At 42.4% G+C, this 21,574-nt stretch overlaps 1 protein-coding gene across 1 annotated transcript in view; it reads left to right on the plus strand.

Annotated features, from left to right (window-relative positions):
* RANBP9 (RAN binding protein 9) overlaps positions 1-21,574 on the plus strand; it is a 74,196-nt gene that overhangs the window by 25,879 nt on the left and 26,743 nt on the right. The window contains exon 2 of the mRNA XM_075826617.1: positions 18,027-18,138. Within this exon, the coding sequence (XP_075682732.1) occupies positions 18,027-18,138 (112 nt within the window). The remainder of the gene's footprint in view (positions 1-18,026; positions 18,139-21,574) is intronic.

Here is a 21,574-nt window from a genome sequence, read left to right on the forward strand (position 1 = left end):
TGTCTGCTATATATTACATCCGACACCCTCTCCTTATGGCGTGGTCACCGCTTTTGTGCCTGTGCCATCCACTGGCTGTACTATTATATTCGATTGCAGATTTAATAAAGTAAGTTGAAATGCAGAAAGGGTTTATAAAAATATTCGTACGAAAGTGCACCACTTGTCTTTTTCATGTCTATAACTGGCCACACAATGGGCCTCGTGCAGATGAAGTATTTTCTACTCCATATTATGGAGCCATACGCTCTGTGTGCTGCCATATGTTGTCTTATATGTCTCGTTGTGGTGCCATATTACGGATATCTCCCCTATGCAGAAAAAGCCAGACTATGAAACCAAAGTCATACCAAATTACAGTAGAGTCCCATAATTTTGGGGTGCCATATTACTGTTCTGTGTGCAGTAATATGCAGTAACCCCTTTCCGCACCATGACGTAACTGTAAATGGCGCAGGGAGAGAAGTATGGAGCGGGCTCTATTCACTGCGGGTGTCAGCTGTGGTTTACAGCTGACAATTCGCACTAACGGCCAGGATCAACACGCTACAGTGGAGCAGCTCGCTGTGAAAATCAACCAGGGGGCTACCACACGTGTGTCTAAAACAACAGTTCAGCGATCCCTATTGCGTATGGGGCTCCGAAGCAGACGGATGGTCACTGCTCCTATGCTAACAAAGATGCATTGGAAAAAAAGGCTTCAATTTGCACAGCAGCATCGGAATTGGACCACCGATGGGCAAAGGGTTGCCTTCCCCGATGAGTCACTTTTTCTGCTTCATTGAATGGATGGACGTTGGCGTGTCAGGCGATAAACATCAGAGAACAAACACCCTGCAACCGTTGCTGGAAGAACACAAGCTGGTGGCGGCAGCGTTCTGGTCTGGGGAATTTTTTCATGGCATTTTCTGGGTCCACTTATCTATGTAGAAGGCACCGATTTTAGTATTAATCCATCGTCGCAGATCACGTCCACCCAGACTGTTTGTCTTCCCTGGGGCAGATGGAATCTTCCAGCAAGACAATGTGACATGTCACACGGCTAGAAACGTCCGACAGTGGTTGGAAGAGCACGACCAAGACTTCCAAGTACTTCCCTGGCCTCCTAATTTGCCAGACTTTAACCTCTTATTCGCTCTATAGATCCTTCCCCACGCACCCTCCAGCAAATGTGGGATGCACTGCAGTCAGCATGGCTCCAGACACCGGAGACAACCTTATTGAGTCACTCCCAGCCGTCTAGCTGCTGTCCATGCTGCACATGGCGGTTACTCTGGATATTAGCTAGTGGTCGTCCTAATGGGACTCGACTGTGTATAATAATATTTAACCTGCAGAGTGAATGTCATTTAGAAACGACAATGAAATGACAAATAATGGCCTGGCCCTGAAGGGGTTACAAAGCTTTTAACTATTTTTTCCTGATTACCCCATAAGCATGCTGAACTTGCATGTTTATTGCCATAGGGAACATAAGCAACTGTCAGATTCCTCTGCCGATGCTTATCTTACACATTAGATTGTTTGCAGAATAGGCACACAATTCTGTTATTATTATAGCCAGATTAATGTACTTTTATTAAGTGTCACTCAATATGAATGGGCTTGCAAAATTTCAGGAGCCTGGTAGCCAATGCAGCTACAAAGTTGCTGCTCAAAAGATTAACCAACTTTAAGGTGCGCCGATCGACAATACAGCACGTCTATCGGCGCTGGTTTGCTCCATTCACAAGGAGCACGGAACCTCAAGCATTGTCACTAACTATCACTATAGTTTGTCCCCATGCATTTCTATCATGTCGGGAGCACATCCCCTATTTACACAGGGAGATGTCCTGCCGACTAGAGACCATTTTTTTTGGGCTGCATAAAAGATGCGATCAGCCGATGAATGAGCTTTCATCTGCTGGGCTTTGCCCTATTTACAGAGTGCAATGATCTGGAACCTCACGATCATCGGCCCATGTAAAAGTGTCTTTAGGGTGTTGTCTAATCTTTTATGTTGATGTCTATCTATGGATGTTCTTGCCTTGCTATGGATGTGGTATAACTGGCTACTAAAGTCCATAGTAAATTGTCTTGCTTTGTAAATAAGTCACATGCAAAGGCCATGATGAGCCACTGCTTGCAGAACACCGGTGTAGAAGATGCCTGGTGGAAACAGTAAAATGACAACTTCGAAAACAATCTCTGCTAAGTTTTAACATGTAACATTATTTTTTATAAATTAAATTTAGTATAATCTTGACTACATATTGAAGGGTCGTTTAAAAAACCTCACCCGTTTTGATCTATGAGGTTCTAGGCCCTGAGACCTCCACTGAACCTTAGAACTAAGGGGCAGAAATACTCGGCTAAACTTCGTACCCCTTTGTCTCTGAACATCTTTTTTCAGCTCTTCCAAGAGAGCAGTGTATGGGCACAACAGTCTACACCCTGTACATGGCTTTACCACACCTCTCCCACGAGGGACCAAAGAGGCACGGTCTTCAGCTAAGCACTTCTGCCCCTTCGTTCAAGGAATGAGTGGGAGACTTCTAGCAACTTTTTTCCTCGAAATTGTTAAACGTAAAAGGTCACTGAACACTACAAATTTGTGTTTTTAAAATTAGGTAACCGTTTTATTTGTATTGAAATTAATTTTTCTGAACCAAACGGTAAAATTGCTTCTAGGTGTAGTCTAACTTTCTATTAAAGTCAACCGTATTTGTCCATCCCTCCTATTATATTCCTTTTCATTGATGCCTATGTTTTCCCTGTAATCCTATATTCATCCTCTGAAGCTGTCCTGTGAATTGTTTAGATGCGTGAAAGACCCCTCACAATAAAATAGCTTTCTATGATAATCCTCCGACAATGCAATAGCTCGATTTTGTGGTGGTTATTACAAAGCTGTTAATATCGGAGTTACCAGTTCTGTCCATAGGGCAAAAAGTGTAAGAGCAGGCAGGCACAGCCCCTGAATTTGCAAGCTAGCTAAGAAACCATTTGAGATTGGTGTGACCATTTATAGCTCTAACACCTATGAGTTGATGCAGACAAAAATGTATCCGATCCTCAATCCGTCTTAAAAATCCTGTTCCATTGATATATATATATATATATATATATATATATATATATATATATATATATATATATATATACACTACCGTTCAAAAGTTTGGGGTCACCCAGACAATTTTGTGTTTTCCATGAAAACTCACACTTATATTTATCAAATGAGTTGCAAAGTGATTAGAAAATATAGTGAAGACATTGACAAGGTTAGAAATAATGATTTTTATTTGAAATAATAATTTTCTCCTTCAAACTTTGCTTTCGTCAAAGAATGCTCCATTTGCAGCAATTACAGCATTGCAGACCTTTGGCATTCTAGCTGTTAATTTGCTGAGGTAATCGGGAGAAATTTCACCCCATGCTTCCAGAAGGCCCTCCCACAAGTTGGATTGGCTTGATGGGCAAGCTTCTCCCACAACAGCTCTATGGGGTTGAGATCTGGTGACTGCGCTGGCCACTCCATTACAGATAGAATACCAGCTGCCTGCTTCTTCCCTAAATAGTTCTTGCATAATTTGGAGGTGTGCTTTGGGTCATTGTCCTGTTGTAGGATGAAATTGGCTCCAATCAAGCGCTGTCCACAGGGTATAGCATGGCGTTGCAAAATGGAGTGATAGCCTTCCTTATTCAAAATCCTTTTTACCTTGTACAAATCTCCCACTTTACCAGCACCAAAGCAACCCCAGACCATCACATTACCTCCACCATGCTTGACAGATGGCGTCAGGCACTCTTCCAGCATCTTTATGTTGTTCTGCGTCTCACAAATGTTCTTCTGTGTGATCCAAGCACCTCAAACTTTGATTCGTCTGTCCATAACACTTTTTTCCAATCTTCCTCTGTCCAATGTCTGTGTGCTTTTGCCCATATTAATCTTTTCCTTTTATTAGCCAGTCTCAGATATGGGTTTTTCTTTGCCACTCTGCCCTGAAGGCCAGCATCCCGGAGTCGCCTCTTCACTGTAGACGTTGACACTGGCGTTTTGCGGGTACTATTTAATGAAGCTGCCAGTTGAGGACCTGTGAGGCGTCTATTTCTCAAACTAGAGACTCTAATGTACTTGTCTTGTTGCTCAGTTGTGCAGTGGGGCCTCCCACTTCTCTTTCTACTCCGGTTAGAGCCTGTTTGTGCTGTCCTCTGAATGGAGTAGTACACACCGTTGTAGGAAATCTTCAGTTTCTTGGCAATTTCTCGCATGGAATGGCCTTCATTTCTAAGAACAAGAATAGACTGTCGAGTTTCACATGAAAGCTCTCTTTTTCTAGCCATTTTGAGAGTTTAATCGAACCCACAAATGTAATGCTCCAGATTCCCAACTAGCTCAAAGGAAGGTCAGTTTTATAGCTCCTCTAAACAGCAAAAGTGTTTACAGCGGTGCTAACATAATTGCACAAGGGTTTTCAAGTGTTTTCTAATCATCCATTAGCCTTCTAACACAGTTAGCAAACACAATGTACCATTAGAACACTGGAGTGATGGTTGCTGGAAATGGGCCTCTATACACCTATGTAGATATTTCATTAAAAAACAGACGTTTGCAGCTAGAATAGTCATTTAGCACATTAACAATATATAGAGTGTATTTTTTATTAATTTAATGTTATCTTCATTGAGAGAAACTGCTTTTCTTTAAAAAATAAGGAAATTTCTAAGTGACCCTAAACTTTTGAACGGTAGTGTATATACAGTTGGGTCCAGAATTATTTGGACGGTGACCAGTTTTGGCATTTTAGCTGTTTAACAAAACATATTGAATATGCAGTTATATAATCAATATGGGCTTAAAGTGCAGAGACTCAGTTTTAATTTGAGGGTATTCACATCCTAATTTGAGGAAGGGTTTAGGAATTACAGCTCTTTAATATGTAGCTGCCTTTTTTTCAAAGGAGCAAAGGTAATTGGACAATTATCTCAAAAGCTATTTAATGGGCTATCCCCCTGTTAAAGGAACAGTGTCATCACAAATTTATTTTTCATATGTTAAAGATGTTAGTGCTTTATTAAAAACGTTTATATTTATTAGTGTGTTTGTGTTTTACTTTTTCTTATTTTTACACTTTTTCTTCCCTATGGGGGCTGCCATTTTTTGCGAACGGCTCCCGTCCCATCCACTTCTGTGTACGCCGTCTGTGTGGGAACTGCGCATGCGCCGCTCCCACACAGTCCAATTTGAAATTGGCGCCGTCCGGCGCCATTTTCCTGTGGACCGGAAGTCGCGGCCGGACAGTAAGATTACTACTTCCGGTCGCGGCTTCCGGACTTGTGCACTTGGACCAGCGGCAGCGGACGGGCCGGAGGGAGCCGCGGCGGCAGGAGCAGGTAAGAGATTTCAATGTATGTTCGTGTTTGTGTACGTTTACTACTGTATGTTAACCTTCTACACTGTGTGTTAGCTCAAAAAATGGCGACACACAGTGTAGGAGGTTAGACCGTTCAAACCCCTCGTTTATCCCGGCACTAGCCAGGATAAAGGAGGGGGGGATGCTGAGAGCTCACTAGAGCGAGGGCTTTTTACCCAATTTTGCAATGCTGCAATTTTGGGAATAGCTCCATCTAGTGACCAGCAATGGGAAATATTATAAATTAGAATCTAATTTATAATATTTCCTGACTCGTGAAAAAAATAAAAAAAATTTGAACAATGTTTAATCACCTACACACTAAATGTTTAATTAAAAAAAAAAAAACATGTTTTTCTGGCAACACATTCCCTTTAACCCATCATCAATTAAGCAGGTAAAATGTCTGGAGTTGATTCCAGGTGTGGCATTTGTATTTGGAAGCTGTTGCTGTGAACCTACAACATGAGGTCAAAGGAGCTCTCAATTCAAGTGCAACAGACCATCGTTAGGCTAAAAAAAATGAAGAAATCCATCAGAGAGATGGCACAAATGTTAGGAGTGTCCAAATCAACAGTTTGCTACATTCTTGAAAAAAAGAGCGCACTGGTGATCTCGTGAACTCCAAAAGGCCTGGACCTCCACGGAAGACAACAGTGGTAGATGATTGCAGAATCCTTTCCATGGTGAAGTAAAACCCCTTCACAACATCTACTCAAGTGAAGAACACTCCTGGAAGTCGGTGTATCAGTATCTAAGTCTACCATAAAGAGAAGACTTCATGAGCGCAAATACAGAGGGTTCACCACAAGGTGCAAACCATTAATCAGCCTCAAAAATAGAAAGGCCAGATTAGACTTTGCCAAACAACATATAAAAAAGCCGCCCAGTTCTGGAACAGCATTCATTGGACAGATGAAACTAAGATCAACCTGTACGAGAATGATGGGAGGAAGAAAGTATGGAGAAGGCTTGGAACGGCTCATGATCCAAAGCATACCGTATCCTCTGTAAAACATGGTGGAGGCAGTGTGATGACATGGTCATGCATGGCCGCCAAAGGCACTGGGTCACTAGTGTTTATTGATGATGTGACAGAATATAGAAGCAGCCGGATGAATTCTGAAGTGTTCAGGGATATACTTTCTGCTCAGATTCAACCAAATGCAGCAAGGTTGATTGGACGTCTCTTCACAGTACAGATGGACAATGGCCCAAAACATACTGCGAAAGCAACCCAGGAGTTTTTCAAAGCAAAGAAGTGGAATATTCTGCAATGGACAAGTAATTCACCAGATCTCAACCCGATTGAGCTGCATTTTACTTGCTTAAGACAAAACTTAAGGCAGAAAGACCCACAAACAAGCAACAACTGAAGACGCTGCAGTAAAGGCCTGGCAAAGATTTACAAAGGAGGAAACCCAGCGTTTGGTGATGTCCATGGGTTCCAGGCTTCACGCAGTCATTGCCTGCAAAGGATTCTCTACAAAGTATTAAAAAAAACATTTTATTTATGGTAATGGTAATTTGTCCAATTACTTTTGAGCCCCTGAAATGAGGAGGCGGTGTAGAAAAATGGTTGCAATTCCTAAACGTTTCACAGGATATTTTTTGTTCAACCCCTTGAATTAAACCTGAAAGTCTAAACTTCAATTGCTGTGTGTGTGTGTGTGTGTGTGTGTGTGTGTGTGTGTGTGTGTGTGTGTGTGTGTGTGTGTGTGTGTGTGTGTGTGTGTTACTATATATATATGTATATTTTGTATGCCATAGCCTATCCCCAGCAGGAATAATGGAACCGATCAGCAGTAGATTAAAGGGTATTCCGGTGGGGTAGTTTACGAGAACATGGGTCCCGTAAACAGTGGGGGCAAATATATCTCCTGTTTTACTTTTTATCATTCATTTCTAGGTATTATGCGAAGTTAAGTAATTATAAGTTACATGTTTCTAATGCTGGCTTTGATAGAGAGGTGTCAGAATACACCGTGCATTGCAGCTTGCTGCGTGTGGTGCTGTGTAGCCTCAGACCAGTTAGAGTGCCCATGCTGATCCCTGTCCACCGCCAAAAGCGCCAACAATGGGAACGTGAGCATTAAGAACTGGATCAATGGAAGAAGGTGGCCTGGTCTAATGTCACGTTTTTATTTCTACATCTTGTGGATGGCCGGGTGCGTGTGCATCACTTACTTTGGGAAAAGATGTGTGTGTGTGTGTGTGTGTGTGTGTGTGTGTGTGTGTGTGTATATATGTGTGTGTGTGTGTGTGTGTGTATATATATATATATATTTTACTTTACATGTTCTCAGCTGTTTTCCAGGGGCACCACAAGACTGCTTTCTCCTTTCTAAGGCTCTGTTGACATATTTGATGTTTTATCGTTCTGTCCGGGTACTGTTGCTTTTGACAACCAGAATAGTGTAGTCAGCAGCTATCAAAAATACTAAGTAAATGGGATCCATTGGGATTCACTGGGATCTGTTTGAAAATGAATCCATCATGTCATGGCTCCATTAATGGCTCGACCACTCCAGTCTTTCTCTATGGGACTGACCGAAATAGCCGAGTACAGTGCTCGGCTACCTCCGTCACTCCCTGTAGAGAATGAATGGAACAGTAGTGCAAACGTGTGATAGCCACTCTATTTACACTGGGTACACCGGACCTTCGGTCTCATGATCGATGGGGGTTCCATTGGTCTGATCCACAGCGATCATACATTTATCACCTATAATTGACTTTGATGGGCACCGATTTGAAAATAAAGCAATGTGCATGCGCAGAATATGCAGGAATGATGGCACGTGTAGATGATAAAGACTCTGACAGAGCTGCACATGATGATGACTTGGTATGCGTTGGAACAGTCATAGTCTTGTCTGCTCGTGCTGTTCTCCACATACTAGTTATGTCATTCGCTCACAACCAGGGAATCCAATGGAGAGGAAGCAAAAGTATCAGAATCTCAAAGGGTATTCAAAATACATATGTTTATACTTATTCACGCTTAATTCTTCAAGATAACGTGTGTAGAGCTTTCATTACAAAGTTACTGGGTTCTGAGACATTTCCCCCCCCCCCTAAGCAAAGAAACTTGTAGGGTTAAAGGCTATGTAAATGTTTGAAAGTGTTTTGACTACGCTGTTGTTTCCGCTAAAGAAACGGAAACCTTACGGAACGGAAACAAATTGCAATGGAAGCATTATTATTGAATTAGATGGTAATTCTAATGGAAGCTATTGTTTCCGTTTGGCTTTCCGTTCATCGGTTCCTCTGATGGAAAGGTCGAACGGAAGCCCAATGATGATGTGAACAGGCCCTAAGTTATGAACTTCGATGTGATAGTTTACAGGTGGATCGTCACTGAACCCGTTAGGTCCGTGGGACTGACCCATTCAGTGAAAATCGCTAGATACATCTGTTCTGTATGGAGAATACAGAGCAGCGGTATCTTAAAAAGTATGAATCATTTTTAATAAAATCTATTTACGAAGTTGATCAACGCACACTAATACACATTTTTATTAAAAAGAAAAAAAACTTTCAAACATTTACATAGCTCTTCGTGTTAAATGCACCTTACATTATTTTGAGATCTTTCTGTACATGTCAATCCTTAATATTTGTGTGCCAGAAGTCAGATTGCGTCTTCACATTACACACCGCTTCTGTTACATTTCCTTGAGGTCACCCAAGTTGTAAGTAGAACCAGTGTTTTCCAGTATAGAAAATTATACCTCGCAGTCTGGCTATGCTATTTTTAGTCGGCTTTCACAAAATGGTTTCCGGAGTACAGTATGTTCAATAGTTGTGTAGTAGGTGTGGTCATCTCCACACAGTCTTGTTTTTGTTGCTGTACAATGTGCTCTTTTTGGTGGGTAACAGCTGTGCTTCCCCTTGTCAGTTTAGTGTTATAAATTACACTGCCCCGTCAGCTACAACAATCCTGGAAAGATAAAGGCAGCATTTAGTAATAGTCCTTATATGCTGTCTCTTTAGTATTGGTCTATAGCACTGGAGTATAGGTCTCTACAGGTTCCTCCCAACTATGCAGTACTGTAAAGAGGGACAACAGATGCGGTGCACATATTGTTTCCCTGTAAAGCCACGCCTCTAACCAAGCCCAATACCCGCCTATACACACCCAGTTCAGCCCACACGGTATCATGCTCCCATAGTGCCTCCTTACAGTATAATGGCCCCATAGAACCCCCCACACAGTATAATGCCAAATAGCTGACCCACACAGATACCCCCACACCGTATAATGCCTACGCAGATACCCCCACACCGTATAATGCCTACGCAGATACCCCACGCAGTATAATGCCTACGCAGATGCCCCCACGCAGCATAATGCCTATGCAGATGCCCCCACGCAGCATAATGCCTATGCAGATGCCCCCACGCAGTATAATGCCTATGCAGATGCGCCCACGCAGTATAATGCCTATGCAGATGCCCCCACGCAGTATAATGCCTATGCAGATGCCCCCACGCAGTATAATGCCTATGCAGATGCCCCCACGCAGTATAATGCCTATGCAGATGCTCCCACGCAGTATAATGCCTACGCAGATGCCCCCACGCAGTATAATGCCTACGCAGATGCCCCCACGCAGTATAATGCCTATGCAGATGCCCCCACGCAGTATAATGCCTATGCAGATGCCCCCACGCAGTATAATGCCTATGCAGATTCCCCCACGCAGTATAATGCCTATGCAGATGCCCCCACGCAGTATAATGCCTATGCAGATGCCCCTACGCAGTATAATGCCTACGCAGATGCCCCCACGCGGTATAATGCCTACGCAGATGCCCCCACGCAGTATAATGCCTACGCAGATGCCCCCACGCAGTATAATGCCTACGCAGATGCCCCCACGCAGTATAATGCCTACGCAGATGCCCCCACGCAGTATAATGCCTACGCAGATGCCCCCACGCAGTATAATGCCTATGCAGATGCCCCCACGCAGTATAATGCCTATGCAGATGCCCCCACGCAGTATAATGCCTATGCAGATGCTCCACTCAGTATAATGCCTATGCAGATGCCCCCACGCAGTATAATGCCTATGCAGATGCCCCCACGCAGTATAATGCCTATGCAGATGCCCCCACGCAGTATAATGCCTATGCAGATGCCCCCACGCAGTATAGTGCCTATGCAGATGACCCCACGCAGTATAGTGCCTATGCAGATGACCCCACGCAGTATAGTGCCTATGCAGATGACCCCACGCAGTATAGTGCCTATGCAGATGCCCCCACGCAGTATAGTGCCTATGCAGATGCCCCCACGCAGTATAATGCCCATGCAGAAGCCCCCACACAGCATAATGCAGATGCCCCCATGCAGTGTAATGCTTCCACAGCTGTCCCCATGGAGTATAATGCCCCCTTAGCTATCCAGTACAGTAAATGCCCCCCTTAGTTCCCCATAATGTATAATGCCCACACATATGCCGAATCCGGAACGGTTGGGAAGTGTACTAATAGGTCTACATTTAAAACTACTTTTTAGCATTGAAAAAAAATCAAGTGGCTCAAAATGTAAAAACAAAATGGAATATTTGTGGGGGTTTTTTTTATATTCGGCTATGTTTTTTATGAATGACATGTCACTGCTGTGGGTAGCTGCCCCAATCATGTGGTGCTGGACACCATGGAGCATCAATTTTCTAGGGATCCAAAAGCTTATTTAAAGACCATTTTCACTAAGAATCAAAAAAACTTGCATCTTAGGCCTGGTTCACTTTGGGAGGAGTCTCAACATATACCTCAGACTAAAGTTAGCGACGTGTCCCACTGTATAGGCATACAGTGGGATACGTTTCCTGAACTCCCCGTGCTATTTCAAGCGCTGTGCCCGGGAAAGCTCTTGGGGAACTCCTGTCTTAGGAGCTTTAAAAACTTGGCATTCACAGCCAAAGTATCGGGAACGCTCTGGCCGGGGATTCCGCTACTGGAGGGAGTCCCTGAAATCACTGTCCATATATGGACAGTGATGTCCTAGTCTTTAAACTATGGAGTCCCCGGCCAAAGCGCAAACAATCCTGTGGATAGGTGATAAATGTCTTTCATGGGGCAACCCCTTTAAGGGTAAATTTACAAATGCGTATTTTCACGGCATACATTTTCTACTTTTATCCTTTGATATCCATCTGGGCTCAGTTTCTTTTCACTGTTCAGAGCATTCCTTATAATGGATTGACTGCATTCCCCAATACATCAGCTGTTTTACTCATAAAGTGCCAGACCTATTACTCACAGCGGTCCTATAAGGAGCATACAGGCCGCCTTGGGCAGGGAGAAAGGGGAGGCACAGCTGGTGAAACAGCCTCAATTTTTAATTTCTATTTATTGATAAGTTTCCCTTTTTATTGTTTATTTTTTATTTTTAGTAAAAGCAGTGGTATTAGAAATATGACATATTTTCCTAGCAATGATATAAAAGGCTGGCGAAAGACCTAAGCCATGTCTTATGCAGTTTGTACAGCTCCATGTCGGACTGGGTTAAGTGGATCCTATAGAATAGAAGGCAAGGAAATGACCGATTTATATTCACTGACTCAAACATAGAAGCAACTTACTGCCAAGATCTGTGGTAAATTGACACTTTGTAATTCTGTTTGAGTCTAGAAACACAAGGTGAAATGTTTCAGCTTGGATTGACTGTTGAGCAACACTGAGCTGGCAGTGACTGCTTCCCTGGTACACTAACCCTGGCAGCATATAGGCCAAGTAATCTGACTCAAGGAGTTCCTGACTAGATTTTTCCATTATGAGATGTTGCAATTTTATCGTAATTAAATCTGCATATTTTAGTGTACTTTGTATGAATTTAAAGCGGACCTGTCACATAAGTTGAACTGGTTCACGGAACTGAATAGCTCTGCCTCCCTGATTCCAGCACTGATTTTTTTTTTCTCTCCGGACCACCCTTTCCAGAGATCTGGCCCACTGTTGTGTTCGCTGCCTCTATGCTAGTTTGCTGTTAGCCAATAGGGCGTGTACTACCCTCAAGCTGCCTCGCACTTATTGGTCAGCATCAGAGGCGGGGATGCTATCTCCACAACGTTGGTTAATATGGCAAATTAGCATTTAGGGAGCCAACACAACAGTAGGCCATATCTCTTGAACGGAGAGGGGGGGCAGGAAAAAAAAAAAAGCGCTGGAATCAGGGAGAGAACGCTATTCAGGTCCGATAACCCTAAATCTATAGATCTACGTCAGGAAAAGGTCTTTTAAATATTGCGCCCGCTCAGAAGCAGAGCAGGCACCATAGCCGCCGGTTCTCTGTCTCTGCTGTGTTGGACAGCAGGGACCCAGCGGCAATGCATGCAATCAGAAAATTCTGATCGCAAGCATTTAACCCCTCAGATGCCAGTGTCAGATGTGACCTTCGGCATCTGAGGGGTTTTTACTTCCACTGGGGGCCGAGATCGCGGGAAACGGTGTACTACTCTAGCAGCTGGAAGCCTTCTGAAAGCTCCCAGTCCTGCTATAGAAAATTTGGCATAGACTGCAATATTGTGATATTGAAGTCTATGGCAGAAGCGATCTAATAATCGCAGGCTCAAGCCCCTAGGGGGGCTAAATAAAAGTTTAAAAAAAAAAAGAAGAAAATCACCCCCCTTTCCCTGGATCACATATAAAAAGAAATAAACAATAATAAACATAAAGACATTAGATATGCCCGCGTCTGAAAATGGCGGAACTATAAAAATATTTTATCCAATATGGTGAACGCCGTAGCGAGGAAAAAAATTTCAATTGCCGAATTGCTGTTTTTTTGTCACTTCACACCTCCCCGTCCCCCCCCCCCCAAAAAATGAATAAAAAGTGATCAAAATGCCCGACATGCACCAAAATGGTATTAATACAAGCTAAACCTTTCCACACACAAAATTACACCTTACAGAGCTCTGTACACAGAAATATAAAAAAGTTACGGGGGTTAAAATATGGCGATGCAAAGAATTTTTAGTTTCTTCCAAACTCTTAATTTTTTTTTAAAAGTACTAAAACATAACAACAACGACATAAATTTGGCATCCCCGTGCTCGTACTGACCCGCAGAATAAATATAACTTGTCATTTTCACCGTACATTGAACACCCTAAAAAAGGAACCCATAAGAAAACTGCAGAACTGGTGTTTTTTTTCCAATGCCACCCATTCTGATTTTTTTTTTCCAGCTTCCCAGTACATCGCACATAATATTAATATTAAATAGCACCATTACAAAGTAGAACTTGTCCCGTAAAAATTAAGCCCTCATATGGCTGTGTCAACTAAAAAAATAAGAGTTACGCCTTTTTGAACACAGGGAGGAAAAAACAAAAGCATTAAAACGGAAATTAGTCTGGTCCTGAAAGGGTTAACGAGTTCAACTTCTGTGCCCTAGTGATAGGTCCTCTTTAAATCAAACTTGTCCTCTGCTCACTGCTATATATCAAGGAAATAAATATCTGAACAAACATCGTTTATCATTTTTATATGTAAATGGAGGGAGAACCTTCACCTTTAGGCCTGGGCTAAACTGCGATTTCAGTCACATGATACCACCTACACTGGTTCCCCCTTGACTCATACTCCTGTAGAATAATACTCCAATTACCCAGATGGCATTTTTCCACACCTGCTGTCAGAGGTCGCACTACATATTTCCCAGCAGTGTAAAAATACTACTATTAGCATTATTGAGAAGTATCCAAGGAGGAGTAATTCAAATCAATAATACGTAGGGATATTTGGTGTGAAAAACTGAAAATTGATGCTGGGAAACATTACTAGAAGGCCTAATTCACACGAGCGTGGCGCATCTCGGACGTGAAAAACTGCAGTCTATGGAGAGATGCGTGCTTCGTGAAAAGATAGGATATGTCCTATTTTCCCACGGACCCTTCACACGGTCCGTTGAAACAAGGGCTATGTGAACGGCCACACTCAATTACATAGGTCCGTGGGACGGCCGCTGTTTCAACGGCTGTCCCATGGACGTTTAACACGTGCGTGTGAATTAGGGCCTGTTCACATCAGCGTTGGCTTTCCGTTCCGGGGTTCCGTCGGAGGTTTCCGTCGGGTGAACCCGGCAACGGAAAGTCAAACTGAAACCACAGCTTCCCCAGAACGGAAAGCCAACGCTGATGTGAAAAGGCCATTAGACCTAACTTATGCTTTCATGCATAAATAGTGAGATTATGTTATTCTAAACCTGTTTTACCTCACACATTGAACATAAGTGCGGGACATTACCTTTCTTGAAGTCAAAGCAAAAATAGTTGAAATGGTGGAACTTGCCAAATCAGTTGTGTGCTCCACCTGTTGCCCCCAGACATCCATTTTATTTATCAAATCTGTGTTTCTGGGAAGCGAGGTAAATCACTGCTTAATATAAGCCGTACCGTTGAGCGCATCCCAAAAATGCACAGTCCAAATAAAAGATATGTTACACAAATGATGATTTATTTATTTTCTTTATCTCCATTAGAAATGAATGTGCAGCCGTGTCAGGCAGGATTTGCACTGAGCCCATTCTAGTCAAGCTGGGTTCACACATCCCAGAAAAAAAATGCGTTTTGTGCCAGGAACCGTGGCAAACTGCACAATTTTGGCACAATTTTTAAAAAATGATGGCAAAGTGGTGCGTTTATGCCCTAGTTTGTGACAACACAACACATTTTTACTGTGACCTTTGAACCCAGATAAGAACACATGATCAAATGAGTGAGGTGGAGAAAGAGAGACACCCCCTGTAGAGAAGTGATGGGGGTCAGCAGCAGACATGGAGGAGGGGTGAATGACCCTGGAGGATCACACTGCTGGACAATAAACGAAGGGCTGGGGGCAGCTGATAAATGAGAAGGCAATGGAGGAAGGGGATTAAAGCCGCAGGGGAAAGACAACTGCCAACCTGGCGATCTTCTTACCTCCAGCTCTCCCTTCTGTTAGGTACCGAGAACCTTTTTCTTATGTACTTGTTTTACCTGTCATACTGTGCCACCAGTGCCACCCTCCAGCTCTAAATTAACTCCGTAATAATATTCATGAGCATGATTTTAAAGCGTCCCGGAGCATTTCCAGGCATCAATGACGCCTGGCACTGTGAGCAGAATATAGACTCCTACTCTGTATTAAGATATGGACCGTGTTGTGAATGACTCACTATGGATCCTTATAATGACCTCATTTTAACAGTCATCCACCGGAGCACAGAGTAAGAAGTGTTGTCATGGGGACACTAGGCTGTTGCCACTTATAAGGAAGCTACTAAACATGTTCTCACTTTATATAGCTTGACGATAGCTACACCTGAACTATTCTTAGTGTTCCTCCTACCAGAGTGCCCTAGTTTTTATTCATTTACATGTCTGTCAGATTAGGCTCAGTGCATCTGTTGCTTTCATTCTTCAAGCCTGGTTATGCATAGTATCTTTAAGATAATATGGTTTGACCTTTCAAGCGTCAATGCTAACATAAGCAAAGCCAAGACCTTGGTTGGTGTTCTCATCATGTATTTTATAATCCCCCCCTACCCCAAAAGAAGGAAAAAATACTAGTAGTGACTGTAGGATAGACTTGGCCTATATATATATATATATATATATATATATATATATATATGTGTGTGTATATATACACACACACACAGCTCGTCTTCACGTGTGGTCTCTCGTCTGCACGGGATCTGCGAAGGTGACGCAATGACACTCACCTTTGCAGCTCGTCTTCACGTGTGGTCTCTTGTCTGCATGGGATCTGCAAAGGCGGCGCGATTACGTCATCGAGTCGCCTTCGCAGAACCTGTGAAGACGAGAGACCACACGTGAAAAGGTTGGCGCTGCATCTGTGAGTGTGCGTCATCGAGCCGCCGATAGCCAGTAAGGGAACTGGTAGTTCCCTTGCCAAGCCCCATGTCACAGATCCGTTTTTAATGTTACATGTATTGACAGCCGTTAAAAACGGATCCATTGACTTCTATGGGGGTCGTTGGGCCATTAAAATGGCAAGAATAGGACGTCCTATTTTCTGACGGCCATTATTTACGGGCCGTTAAAAAAAACGGCCGTGTGAGTACACCCATAGAACATCATTGTTCTGAAAATGGCCGTGTGACGGCCGTTAAAAGAATAGCCATCACACAGCTGTTTTTCACTGTCATGTGAATAAGGCCTAAGGCTCTGTCACCAGTTGATCAATTCCCTATCTCCTAACTAATCTAATAATCTCCATGTTGCTGATAACTTCAGGGTGATTTTGTTTTAAGAAAAATTTATTATTTGCAAAGTTATGAGCATTTTTCTAAATCTGGTAATGTGGCGCTAATAGCCAAATAGGAGGTGACTCTTCTTTTCTCTCTGGGCGGTGGAATGTTTTCTGTATGACTCTGTCCAATCAGATTATAGCTTCTCCCCCTTCCCTGCCCAGCAACACAGTGTGATCATATAGTATACAGCTTCTATTCCCGACTGTGTATTCAACTGGTGATATCTCTGGTTGTGTCACAGCTAGAACTGCTGGTGTCATATGAAGGATTAGAATCTCCTCTTTCATGTGCCACCAGAACCGCTGTTCTAGGTGGTCCACATCTGAGAAATGGCTGTTTTTAAGTGATTCCTTCCCTCTAGCCTCAGTCTCTCATACTGTGTGAAGCAGCTTCATGCTGATAGGACAGCGTCAGAGGCTGTGAGGTAGCTCCACCTCAGGAGAATCGCTGCGGTTACCGACCAGTTGTCTTATAAAGACTCATTTGCATATTTAGAAAAAAAAGCTCATAACCTTTAAAATAAACTTTTTGGGACATAATTTTCACTAGCATTATCAGTGTGACAGCGCCTATTAGATTAGCTAGGAGATAGGGCATTGCGAAACTAGTGACTGATCGCTCTTTTAAGGCCCTGTTCACACAGTTTTTTGCAAGCAGAAAAAATCTGCCTCAGAATGCCTTAATTTCAATGGGAGGTCAGAGGCTGATTTCAACGCGTTTTCCGCGTCAATATCACTGCCAAGAAACTAATAGTTTTCTGATTGTACTGTCTGAAACTATATAAAGGAAGAAAAGCGCCATACTTGGCTGCCGGCATCTTCGTACAACTTTATATTTAGGAAAGGAATGTCTATCTATTAACAGCACCCAACATAACTATGTGCCCTATAAATTATTTGTTATTTTTTAAACCGAAGTTACACCTATGCTTGCATATTAAGAAATTGTATGCACTTCTATCCTATGAATCACTATTTTTATTAGCCTGAGTCAGCCGGTGATGGAGTCGGGCAGGCCGTCACCAGACAATGAACTGTTTATGGCAACCTGTGTCTGCTGCTCGTACGCACGATACAAGCTGCTGTAAATGGCGACTTGGTTTCTGCTAACCGATATATTGAAGTTGATTGAGGTATGAAAGAAATAGGATTTTACAATTGGTGTTCTGGTCTGTTATAGGATTTCTCATGGAGAGAGGGAGCATTTTCAATAATAGAAGTACTGCCTGAATATATCATCACAAGTCCAGCATTACTTTTTAAATAAAATCATTCTAACATCCTATCCATTTCATTACTTATCATAAAAAAATCCACAAAATAATAATGTTTTTGGTTTTTGTTCCTGCACAGGACATGGAAAAACGTCAAGAGATGCAGCATCCGTGCGGGCCACACATCCTATTCCAGCGGCATGTGGCATATACTATTTTGAAGTGAAAATTATAAGTAAAGGGAGAGATGGGTAAGCAATATGTTCTTTTTAATTTCCTGCTGCATTACATAATAATAATGATTCCATTGAATTGTTCAGTTTTTTACATCTCTGTTCAGCCATTATTATCTTCGTTATACCTACATGTTCTCTAAGTTTAATTAGACCGCAGGAAGTGGCGACCATTATTTCTCCCTCAGAGGTTGTCACCGCCTTTTCTATGTATTACTTCTGAAGGCCAAACTCCCATTTTGGGTCATACGTTAGTACATTCTGGGCTGTACTAGTATATAAAAAATGATCACCTATCCACAGGATAGGTTATAATTCTCTGATCGCTGTGAGCCCCACCGCTGCCCCCCCCAATCACAGGAAGGAGGTCCTGAACCCCTCCCTCGTTCCTCCTCCGTGCTCGACGGCAGTGAGAAGGACATTGACTGGAGCCGCTCAATTCAAAGTCTACGGGAATAACAGAAACATGGCTTGGCTGTTTCCGTCATTCTCATAGACATTAAATAGACTGGCATGCGCATCCTCGACTGCCGCTCCATTCAAGCTCCTCCTCACTGCGGGGAGTGTGGTGAGGAGGATCGGGGAGTTCAGCACCCCCATTCTTGCAACCGGTGGGGGGTTCCCGCAGTGGGGCCCCCAGCGATTAGAAAATGATCACCAAATCTGTGCATAGGTGCTAATTTTTGATTCTGGGAATACCCCTTTCGGTGCAAGTCTCCATGAAAGATTCTCTTTTTAATATATTTGAATTCTTGTAATGTGGTAGTGCCTGTGTCCGTTCCTGAAAACAAGCAAGCTGTTGTTCCCAATAATAAAATAAAAAGTGCTTCATAATTAAATATTGCTAAATTAAATTGCATATCTAATAAAGTTGAGGTTGCATAATGTAGAAGGGGTGTGCCCCCCCCCCCCAAAAAAAAGACTTGCAATTTAGACTTGTATTACATTAGCGATCTCCTTAAATGAAATAAGAGGGTATTTGGTAATGTTGTGTTACGTGAGTGATATGTACAGTGATCACAGGTGCTGAGTAGCTACATACGGTCTTTTCTAGTACATAGACTTTAGATTCAGCGATGCTTCTGTCCGGAGGCGCTCCAGGTAATAAGTGGGCACTGTACTATGCGCCCGCCTATCCCTAGACACCAGAAATAGAATTGCACTCTCACCCTGATATGATTATGCTGCGTTCCTTTACATATGTCTACTACACAGGAGCTGCTGATGTTTTTCACATTCTTTGTAAATGTCCAGTTTTACACTATTAAGTCCTATACGTTTGAAGATTGTATTTCAGAATGATTAAAAGGTAAATAAGTGACAATATAGCCGTAGATTGAACAGTCAAATTTAGGCTCTCTTCACATCTTCGTCGTAGCTTCCGTCTATAATGGAGACCACGATGCATTGCCGGATCTGTCGTATAATGGACACCACTGGCGCCACATGGATTCCATTCGCTTATTATGGAATCCATCTGGTGTCTGTCATTTTAACGAAGAATAGTGCAGCATTGCGGATATTTATTTAGCACAACTATCTTCAAATTAAATGGATCACCGACTCCAATAAAATAGGCTCCCTAATCTTAACCAAGAATCATAAATGCGTATTTCCCAGGAGCTTATCAGAGTTGTGTAGACCTTATGTAAACCTATGACAAAATGATAATTTACGGTTTTCAGTCTTTGTAAGGGCATCATTGGTCATATGACCAAACAGTTGACAGCAAATTTCCATTTTAAGTCTATGTAGGAGTTAATGACATAAAACAATACAGCACTTATAATCCAGACTATTTTCAGAGGTGCTTCATTTTTTCTGTTTTAGGTGCATTGGAGCAATAAAACAAATGGCTGCAAAGGTGAATGTACCCTTTTAAAAGCCTTTCCAGGAGACCCAAAGTTGCAGCTCCTAACTTAAAGGGGTTATTCGGGTTCCTAATTTTTATTTTTTTCCTAATGACGGCAAATTACATGAATTAATTTCTTGACGACACTGTATGTCATGTTACGGAGGGAGAAGTATGGAGCAGGCTCATGGACTGAGCCCACTCCATATGCTGCATGCGTCAGCTGTGTATTACATCTGACAACTCGCACTAACGGCAAGGATCGTGGCTAACGCTGATTCTGGCCGTTCAACCAATGAGATACCGCAGTCAATAGCGACTGAGGCATCTAAGCTGTTAGAAAGAGGGGGGCGAGCCCATATGCGCCACAGCAACGCAATCCCAGGGCACCGATAGTTGTCATGGCAGCCTGCGGGCTTAATGAAGGCCTCCAGGTCTACCATCTTTCTGCTCCTATTAACCCCTTAAGGACGCAGCCTAGTTTGGGCCTTAAGGCTCAGAGCCCATTTTTCAAATCTGACATATTTCACTTTATGTGGTAATAACGTCGGAATGCTTAAACCTATCCAAGCGATTCCGAGATTGTTTTCTCGTGACACTTTGGGCTTCATGTTCGTGGTAAAATTTGGTCGATATATTCAGTCTTTATTTGAGAAAAATTGCAAAATTTAGAGAAAATTTAGAAAAAATAGCATTTTTCATAATTTAAATGCATCTGCTTGAAAAACAGACGGTTATACCACCCAAAATAGTTACTAGTTCACATTTCCCATATGTCTACTTTAGATTGGCATCGTTTTTTGAACATTATTTTATTTTTCTTGGACGTTACAAGGCTTAGAACATAAACAGCAATTTCTCATATTTTTAAGAAAATTTCAAAAGCCATTTTTTTAAGGTACCTGTTCAGTTCTGAAGTGGCTTTGAGGGGCCTATGTATTAGAAACCCCCATAAAGCACCCCATTTTAAAAACTAGACCCCTCAAAGTATTCAAAACAGCATTTAGAAAGTTTTTTAACCCTTCAGGCATTTCACAGGAATTAAAGCACAGTGGAGGTGAAATTTGCAAATTTCGTTTTTCTTTCTGAATTTCAATTTTATTCTATTTTTTTTCTGTAACAAAGAAGGTTTTACCAGAGAAATACTACTAAATATGTATTGTCCAGATTCTTCAGTTTTTAGAAATGTCCCACATGTGGCTCTAGTGCGCTCGTGGACTAAAACACAAGCCCCAGAAGCAAAGAAGCACCTAGTGCATTTTGGTGGTGCTTTTTTATTAGCATATATTTTAGGCAGCATGCCAGGTTTGGAGAGGTGTTGAGGTGCCAAAATAGTAGGAATCCCCCAAAACTGACCCCATTTTGGAAACTGCACCCCTCAAGGAATTAATTAATGGTTATTGTTCCAATTTTGACCCCGTAGTTTTTTCACAGCGCGTATTTGAATTGGGCTGTGAAATTAAAAGAATGACAATTTTTCCAATAAGATGTCATTTTTGATCAGAATTTCTTATTTTCACAGGGAACAAAATGCCCCATTTTGTTGCCCAATTTGTCCTGAGTGCGGCAATACCCCATTTGTGGTGATAAACTGCTGTTTGG

Source organism: Rhinoderma darwinii, chromosome 5 (assembly GCF_050947455.1).
Source record: "Rhinoderma darwinii isolate aRhiDar2 chromosome 5, aRhiDar2.hap1, whole genome shotgun sequence".
Classification (NCBI taxonomy): Eukaryota; Metazoa; Chordata; class Amphibia; order Anura; family Rhinodermatidae; genus Rhinoderma; species Rhinoderma darwinii.